General features: G+C 32.2%; 2 protein-coding genes across 2 annotated transcripts in view; both read right to left on the bottom strand.

Moving 5' to 3' along the window:
- LOC115889083 (B1 protein-like) overlaps window positions 1-9,627 on the bottom strand; it is a 290,836-nt gene that overhangs the window by 72,705 nt on the left and 208,504 nt on the right. The gene's annotated exons all lie outside the window — the stretch shown is intronic.
- Window positions 150-3,536, bottom strand: LOC115889054 (B2 protein-like). Its single transcript, XM_030908973.1, has 2 exons — window positions 3,432-3,536; window positions 150-705 (listed from the first exon to the last, which is right to left on the bottom strand). Exons 1-2 carry the CDS (start codon window positions 3,483-3,485, stop codon window positions 358-360), a joined length of 402 nt encoding a protein of 133 aa, XP_030764833.1. The 5' UTR covers window positions 3,486-3,536; the 3' UTR covers window positions 150-357.

Below are 9,627 nucleotides of genomic sequence, written 5' to 3'. Positions count from 1 at the left end.
AAATTTGCAGTTCTTAAAAATCTTTGTTCAGTTATTTATATCTCAATTAATGAATTTGATGTACTAAATATTTCTTCATAGGCTACTATTTATTTTATTGTATATAAATTAAAAAAGCATACAATGATTTATATGTTTATGTTTAATACTATGATAAATCTTAATAATGTTTTTGTGAAACTAAAATTAAACAGAAGGCCTCTATGATAAAATATAAATATATATTTTTTAACATCAACATTGTCTTAATAATAACATAATAAAAGTACTACAAACAAATATCACTATGATTCGAATAACATAAAATATGTGAGACAGTAATCCTTTACCTAATAAGAGGTGTAAAAATCTTCTAATTTAGAAAATAACAACGCGTGTAGGAGCGGTTTCGTAATAACATCTATAAGCTGCTGCAGCTGTTTCTTCAGGAGTGGCTTTTTCAATCAAACAAGCTTTCACCAGCTGATCAGCAATATCCGCGCTCAACAGCGAGGCTAGTCTCTCCCTGATAAGTTCCCGCTGGATTTCGCCAGCTTCGTTCTGGAATCCCAATCTTCTGGACATACAGAACGCAAATGATCTAAGATTGGGATCGTCCTGGAATACTCCACGTCTTGCTTGTTCCACTAATGCCAAGTCGGCACCGGTTTCACCAACACAATGAGTGGAATGGGTCAGTATTTCATCTCTTATTTCTCCTTGAGCCTGTAATTAGTATAATGGTCACAGTTTCGTACAAAAATAAGTATGATATAATATAATATTCGACTAGAAAAAGAGCTTAATAGCAAAATGAAACACTAATTAATGACAATACAACAAAACACTTTCTATTTAAACACTGGACGTACGTTTTGCTAACCATGTTAGCATCATCAGCAAATGATTAAAACTCTTTTAAGCCGGGACCCCATTAGCAACACGCCACGCCACGCCACGTCACTCCATGTGTTGCAACTTTGGAAAGGGGTGTATACATTTATAACACGCTTATTTAATTCTCTATTTTTTTTTATTAGAGCTAGAAATGTTATCGGTATTAGAAGATGTTGGATACAAGCAGTTCGTCTAGCGACGAAGAATTTTTAGTAGAGTGTACAGGGTGGGTCAAATTGGACACTTTTAAAGGGAAACACCCTTTTCTATAGGAGATAGACGAAAACTAATGGTGTCTGGAGCTCAATTTTTATTAAAAACATGATGGTGAAAACCGCACATCGATATCTGTTACCGTTTTGGAGTTACAGGGTCTTTTTCAAAAATGTGCATTTTTAACAAATCGCTGTAACTTTCTTGCTATGGAAAATTTTGTATTTTTATGGAAACATTTTCAAATTTTAGTTTAAGTATAATTTTTTTAAAATTAATAATTTAAGAATTATCAACAGAAAATTTGATTTTTTATATGGGACACCCTGTATATGTTCAATTAATCGAAAAGAATTTAAAATTATCTTTCTAAAAATATAGCATACTTGATATTTTGCTCGATTCCTCTTCGAGGTATAGATTCTTTAAATATTCGTCCACTTTGAATAAGTAGGCTTTGAACGGCACCGGCTGTAATGCAAAAGAATTGTAGCTGTGAGCAGCGATTAAAACGAAAATAATATTTGCAATGAGAAATGCTTAATTTTATAAAAATTTAAACTATATTTAACAACATTAACACATTTAAACTATATCTAATAACAATAAAAATTAATAGCAAATCAAGGCATGATATTTTGCTACAGGTGTTCGACATGTCGACCGTCTTCTGTTATCGACAAACGGAGACGTTTTTGAACATTTCTCGCCGAATTCATTAACTCAGTGGGTTTGAAAAATACCCTCCCATAACCACTAAGTACTTCTAATTCTTGTCTAGATTATACGGGTAATATAAAAATAAGAACCTTTATTCTTCCGCAAAGATAAAAATCCATAGGCACTAAAACCGGCGGCCTCGATGGCCAGCGGCTGGGATCTTGGTTAGCTATTCAATTGTTCTCGAATTGATTGCAAAAATTTGCTGATAACTTTAGCTTCTTGAGGCGGTGCCTCGTCTTGCTGGAAAAATATGTTTTTGAGTTCTATTAGGGGCAGATCATCAACGAGGGGTCTAAAGCTTACTAGTTAAAAGTTGTGAACTTTTAAAAATTCTGTATTTTTAAGGGGACTACAACAAAATATCAAGTGTGCTATATGTTTGGAAAGGTAATTTTAAGTTCTTTTCATTTAATTAAAAATATACAGGGTGTCCCGATTAAAAAATCAATTTTTCTGTTGAAAACTCTTAAATTATTAATTTAAAAAAATATATACTTAAACTGTTAAATTCTACGTAAAAAGGTGCTTTGGAAATGTTTTCACAAAACTACAAAATTTTTCATAGCAAAAAATTTACAGCGATTTTTTAAACATGCACATTTTTGAAAAACACCCCGTAACTCATAAACGGTATCAGATATCGATGTGCGGTTTTCACCATCATGTTTCTGATAAAAATTGAGCTCCAGACACCTATATTAGTTTTCGTATCTCCTATAGAAAAGGGTGTTTCCCTTTAAAAGCGTCGAATTTGACCCACCCTGTACAGCTGCGGCTATGGTTTTACAAAGTGCATAAAAGAAGATTTTAGGTGCACAAAATTAATAATTTTGTGCACCTGAATTGTAATAAATATGGTGCCTTTCATACTTTAATTAAATAACTTAATCAACCAAAAAAACATTCACTTTCAAGTGCACCAAATGCGAAAAATTTGAGCGCCAAAAAAATAAAGTAACTGAGAAATTAATTCAACTGTAACTGGGGGAAAAATATGTTACTAAGTTAAATTGTTTTTGCGGTCAGATTTCCCGGATGCTTTTCCAAATCCGGACCAGATTGCTCCGGACACTTCGGGGCGGTCCGGCCAAAACACAAAAATCCGGACATGTTCGGGTAAATCCGGACGTATGGAAACCCTACTTATGAATCGCACATCACATGTTTGATAGCGTGGGATGACGTGGCGTGGGTATACTGAGTACGCAATATATGTAATTAAATGGCAAAATATACGCACAAATCTTCGTGACATGGGGTGGCATGGCGTGGAATGGTGTGGCGTGATGTGATGGTTAGCAAAACGCGTGTCCAGTCCTTAAAAGTAAAGGATTTTGGTGTATTGTGGCAACTTAGTGTTTTATTTTTCTGTTGTGAAACAAAAAGTTCCCACCCCCCAGCTAATAAAGAGTATAATATACAAATATAATTTCATATAAACTGGATACTGATACTCTTAAATTTAGAATATCTATTGATTTATATCAAGTCCTTAAATACACAACATCAAATATTCTGTAGTTGTTTTATATTCAGAATGTGTACTAAAAAATTAAAATTCTAAGTTTTATTTATAATTGTGTTTTGCACTGAAAATCACTTAAAATTATTAACATTACCTGGATTAATGTAAACCCTATAACAAGCAAAAAACTAGCACTGATTAGTTTCATTTTGGAATAATTCTCAATTATATTACAGTTATCAAGATTTGTTTAAATATAACTGCGACATTCCCAAATCAAATATGCTTTTATAGATGATTACAAAAATTGTAAATCATCCTATCCTACCACCAACAAATGTGAAATATATATAATAAAAAATACAATACCTTGACATTGGAACTAAATAGTTAAATATTTATTTCCGTCAATTCTTAGCGTCGAAATGAAAGGATTCTAGGAAAAATATACCTATAGTTTCGCTCGATTGATTCAAAAGTTGAAAATTGTCGTAATAACGCAAAAACAAAAGATATATTACAGACTCAGATAACCGATTGATGATGATGTCGCAAGATTAAAGCCATATAATAGTGTTGTTATATAAAAAAACCTGTATTTATTATAAATTATTACACGCGGTGGAAATGTAAAAATAGCTAAGTAGGTGTTGTTTAGTATAATTTTATCACTAAATTAGGGGCATTTAGAGTAATAACACCTAATAGATACAATACCCAACTAACAATTTATGTTTTAAAAATGTCCTAAGAACGTTTACAGAACTATTTTTATAAAATAACAGTATTGCGATAAACATTTCAACAACGTTTATACAATGCTTATAAACCCAAAAAGGGCGCACTTTTGTGCAGCAATTTAGTTCCTTAATTTGTTATATTATAGTTTCAATAGCTTTCACCGGACAATTACATAAACATTTTTATTATAAACAGTTACAGAGTTAAATATTTTACCAAAATTATGACCATTATACAACAATTATCGAGCTATAATAAAACACTTTTATAATAGTTGTTTTGTTATACCAGCGGTTCCGATTTTGCTTTGACGAACACTATGATAGGAAGCTTTTGTTGTTCCTACAGAACATAATTTATTTTTTAATCATCGTTCTGAGAACAAAAAAGCTAAATATCCTATAATGTATGGTATTTAAATAGCAAAATTTTCAAGCGCCTTAAATATGTTATCTATATTTGAGTTTTAAGAGAAAAAATCAAACATACTATTTCGTGTTTTTCTTTCATTTGGCCTGTTCTGCAATAAAATACCCTAAAGGATCCATTCTACACCACTAGATAAATACTTAGACTAGAGAGTTGTGGCGTTTTATTATCGGAAAATGATTTTTTGTAATGCGTTCAAAAATGGCCGTCTGAAGGTGAAGTGGAAACAACGAAAACAATGGCTTCCATGTTATAAAATACTTTTATCACCTTCGGTGTTCGTATAAAATGTTTTTGATCTTTAAGAGATTTTTATAAAATATTTAAATTATAAGCAATGTTTTAGTTAAACAGGGACGTATTTCCAGAAAAAAATAACCATAATATATTATATACGTGTACATAAAAGAGCTTATGTAATATTCGCACTAACTCTATGCATTTGTAAAATTTCGAGTTGAAGTCTTGGCCTTACTGATACTGATAAGATACAAAATGAAGGAATCTGTTATGACATAGAGCGTGCCGCCACTTTCAAAATAATATTTCACAAATTTTCTTATTGGGCTTTTGCACAACATCATTAAACTTTTTTTTAATGCCTGACATGTGTCAATTTTCGTGTTGCAATATTGGCAGTACTAATAATGATAACGTACTCACAAAATGAAATAAAAATTTTCTATGTTTCTATGGTAATGCTTATTTTTGTTCTAAATGCCAATAAGTCTTTGATGTAATATCAATGTTTGTTTTTCGTAATTAAAAGTTCACAAATTTCGCATAGATTTTTGAAATCGCTAATAATTACACATAAAAATGCGTGTATTTTCTTTACCTTTTAACGTACGAATAAAAAATCGCATAGTTTTCGGTGTGATTTCTTTACAGTAGGTACATAATATACACTGTGTCCGTAAAGTAACGGATAAATTCATTTAAAATTCAATTGTTTTTTTTTGGAAACCCCCTTGGACACGTCGATCTTAATTTTTAGTGGCGCCATTTTAAAACTAATTTACATTTATACAGAGTGGCCCAAGAAAAAATATCAGGTGGTACTTCAATTACTTAAATGGAAAGCCCTGTATATTTTGATGAATATCGATAGAGCTCATTGAGACGAATTCATTGATATAAGGGTTAGGTCTATCTTGAATGGTTGATAAGAAACAAATCTTGATGTTGCTAAGAAAAAAACAAAACGTTGCGTCAGATTGAAAACTAAACATCAACTTTTAGAGCAGAAAAAGTAGCAATGGGAATGTGAAATTTGCATTGTCGCATATCGTTTCAAATAAAATGAGAAAAAAATAAGATTGAAATCGGGAAAATTCGGTGTTTCCCAAATAACTTCGGAATTTAAAAAATTTTTTTTTAGATCATATTGCAGGATTCAGCAAGGCGCAACTTTTCTGTAATTTAATCATCTTTGTAAATCTTCTGGTTTATAAGATCCCTGTAGTGTGCAATGTACACTGTGCATTCTTATATGGGACACCGTGTATGTACGTAATTTACTGCGTCTTAATATCCTGTGTTTTTGTCTATTTTACATATACATAGTGGTCAAGGGTAAAAGAAATTTACCTAACTCCGGCTCTGATATCTCTCAATAGGTTTTTGTTTTCGTTTTCATACGTCCGCGTCCCTCCAGGTGGTGTATAAGCCCAGGAGTAAATAGTCGCTCATATGACGCATATTCAATAAAACACTTATAAAACATTAACAAAACGGTTAGTATGTATTAATTGCTCCGGCTGCAACCGTTATATAAATGTCGTAGATGCGGCAACAACAGAACTAATTTGTGTTTAGTGCAACATATCTGTGTCAAAAACCTAACCTCATTATTATTCTATTTGGGATATTTTAACGGAAAGCCGAGGGGTGTCTCACTAGGGTAAAAAATGTACACGTATTGCCAAAATGTCATTTTATACAAGACTCCCAGTGACTGCCGACGGCTGCCAGTGACTGCCGACGACTGCCAGCGACTGCCGGCGACTGCCAGTGACTGCCGACGACTGCCAGCGACTGCCAACGACTGCCAGCGACTGCCAACGACTGCCGGCTCAGCGGTATCTTAAGTTCCGGGCCTTTGTCGACCCTTGACATATATTATTTATCAACACATGTACAGGGTGGGCCAAATTGGACGCTTTTAAAGGGAAACACCCTTTTCTGTAGGAGATACACGAAGACTAATATCGGTGTCTGGAGCTTAATTTTATCAAAAACATGACGGTGAAAACCGCACATAGATATCTGTTACCGTTTCAAAATTACGGGATGTTTTTCAAAAAAGTGCATTTTTAACAAATCACTGTAACTTTTTTGCTACAGAAAATTGTGTATTTTTATGAAAGCATTTCCAAAGCACCTTTTTATGTAGAATTTAATGATTTAAGAATATTTTTTTTTAAAATTAACAATTTATGAATTATGAATAGAAAATTTTATTTTTTATATGGGACACCCTGTACACTTTTAATTCATTGAAAATAATTTAACTTGATATTTTGCTCGATTCCTCGAGATATACAGTTTGTAAAAATTCGCCCACTTTGTATAAGTAGGCTTTGAACGGCGGAATAATATTTGCAATGAGAGATGCAGAATTTTATAACAATTTAAATTACATTTAACAACATCAACACATTTAAACTCTATTTAATAACAATAAAAATTAATATCAAACCAAGATTTGAGATTTGGTTGTTCGATATGTCAACCGTCTTCTGTTATGGACTGACGGGGCCGTTTTTGAACATTTCTCGCGGAATTAATTAACTCAGTAGGGATGAAAGATACCCTCGCATAAGTAGTTAATAAATTCTTGCCTAGATTATATATATGGGTAATTTAAAAATAAGGACCTTTATTCTTCCGCAAAAATAAAAATCCATAGGAAATAAGTCCGCCGCGCCTAAAGACCTCGATGTCCAACGGATCCTGGTTAGCTATTTGGACATATCCCATATTTAATTATTCTCGAAATTGGCTGCAAAAATTTGCTGATAACTTCACCATTCTGAGGCGGTGCCTTGTCTTGCTGGAAAAATATGTTTTCGTTTTCGATTTTTTCGAATATACAGGTGTCCCAGAAATAAGTATTTTAAGGGGTGGTAAATCTCGATAAAAGAAACATATTTTCTCTTTTTCGTTCTTCAAATAACTCCAAAATAACGGAGTTATTTTACTTTGAAAATTTTGAAAAAATATGATTTTTTGCTAAAATTTTGAGAATCGCTGTATCTTTTCTGGATTTTTTTTTCTTGTAAATTTAATCTAATACCTATGTTGCCATATTATCAAGAAATTATGTTTTTTAATTAAAAACTAAAAAAATCCAAAAAATTTTTCAAAAAATTTCGAATTTTGAAAAAAAAATTTACGTGAAAAAAACCTCGGCGTGTTTCTGGGGTTGAACTATACTACCAGTTGAATTACTTGCACTTATTTCTGGGACACCCTGTATATCCAGGGTGTTTCAAAAAGCATGTGCCATCTTTCGTGGGCAGATTCCTCACGTAAAAATAAGATTTATTTTTCATATCAACATAGGTCCGATTCTGCTTTTCTTTGTAGCTACAGGGTGTTAAAGTCTTAATATTTTTTCGATTTATTGTAATTTTCTTCCAAGTGCTTTTAGCGATTCGAATGAAATTTTGAGGGTAAAAGTTATTATTGCGATATATTTTAACGCTAAAAAAGTGTCAACATATTCACCAGGGACATGCATATGGGTTTTCTCTGGAATATTTTTCTAAAAAAAGCATGTACGCCGCTGCCTTTTTTTTCTCTCGTTAGCGCAATAGTGTAAGCCGTTTAATGCCGATTAAAAGTTGTCTCTTCATATTTTGTCCATCTCGCTTTTCATTTGATTCAAGTCTAATAGCAACCTTTATAAAAATTTAATATCATTAACTTGCAAAAGTTTTAAAAAGTACTTTTTGATTCCTCGTCAAAAAATATGAAAAAAGTTATTATATTATATTGCTATGGAAATGCATAGTTTCATAATTACAGGGTGTTAAAACTTTTTAAAATTATTTTTTTTTGTAATAATTATCTTAAATATCATTATTTTTTTATTTGAAATTGCTTATGTTGGACTAATGGTAATGATAACTAACAGTAATAATATTTAATAATAAATTAGAGGTAAAATATATAATTTATTAATTGTATTAATTGTGATTAATAAAATTGCGTTTATCTCATCCAGGAGGCCGAAGTGGGCAAAACATCAAGAGATAACTTTTAATTGGCAGAGTGTCCCAAATAAAAAATCAATTTTTCTAGTGATAACTCGAAACTTATCATTAATTTTAAAAAAATTATACTTAAATCATTAAATTCTACGTAAAAAGGTGTTTTGGAAATGTTTTCATAATACATACAGAATAATACAACAACATGAAAAGTAATGTTTTTGATGTTACTTACTTACTGACGGCTACGACTGTCAATTGCTTCAACGTATCTGTACCCCAGAAGCAAACTATAGGGAACTTCTAGGGTACAGGATCGGGTACAGGTATGTAGTTTGTATACTAATACTAAATCGCTGGTGCGTCCGGACTGAATTCGTCTGTGATCGAGTCGCATCGGTTGCGTCTCGACTGCTAGAGCGACTCGAAATTTTAATAGAAGAGCGGTACGAAATTTTAATAGAAGAAATAAACAATAGCCTTCCAATTACGAAGATAAAAATTATAAGAATTTTATTTTTTCCCTGATTAGGCAACTTTCTTGGACCCATTTACTTCGAGATTTACTCCTACGCCAAAATTTTTATACTTGTTATCCTCGAATCATATATAGATGGGTATATTTGTGTATTTCTATGGTTGAAATTTCAAAAATTATTTCTTTTATAAAAATGAGAAATTTAAAAATTATTCAGGGTTTCTATTTTGCAGAAAAATAGTTATTTGTACTTAGTCAGGCCTATGTTATATACGAAACAAATAAACTATAATTAATCTATTTCACTGTCTATTTCTTTAATTGGTGCGTCTCGATTCTAGATCGAGACGCACCGGGCTCGAGGTGGCACCGAAAGCACACCTCAACTGCGATAGCGAAAAATCGTAGTCGACAGTGGCAGTTTAAGCCCGGCGGTACACTGTGGCGTTTTTGCGACTGTCGCAGGCGCTCTGTGTACAGTACGT

This window comes from Sitophilus oryzae, unplaced genomic scaffold (genome assembly GCF_002938485.1).
Source record: "Sitophilus oryzae breed Bouriz unplaced genomic scaffold, Soryzae_2.0 scaffold_810_pilon_pilon, whole genome shotgun sequence".
NCBI lineage: Eukaryota > Metazoa > Arthropoda > Insecta > Coleoptera > Curculionidae > Sitophilus > Sitophilus oryzae.
This window is presented reverse-complemented; position numbering and strand designations above follow the sequence as displayed.

Coding starts and splice junctions, on each gene's coding strand:
- LOC115889054 (XM_030908973.1), bottom strand. CDS start 3,485: ATGAAACTAATCAGTGCTAGTTTTTTGCTTGTTATAGGGTTTACATTA. Junction 706..3,431: donor TAGGGTTTACATTAATCCAG/GTAATGTTAATA, acceptor TACTAATTACAG/GCTCAAGGAGAAATAAGAGA.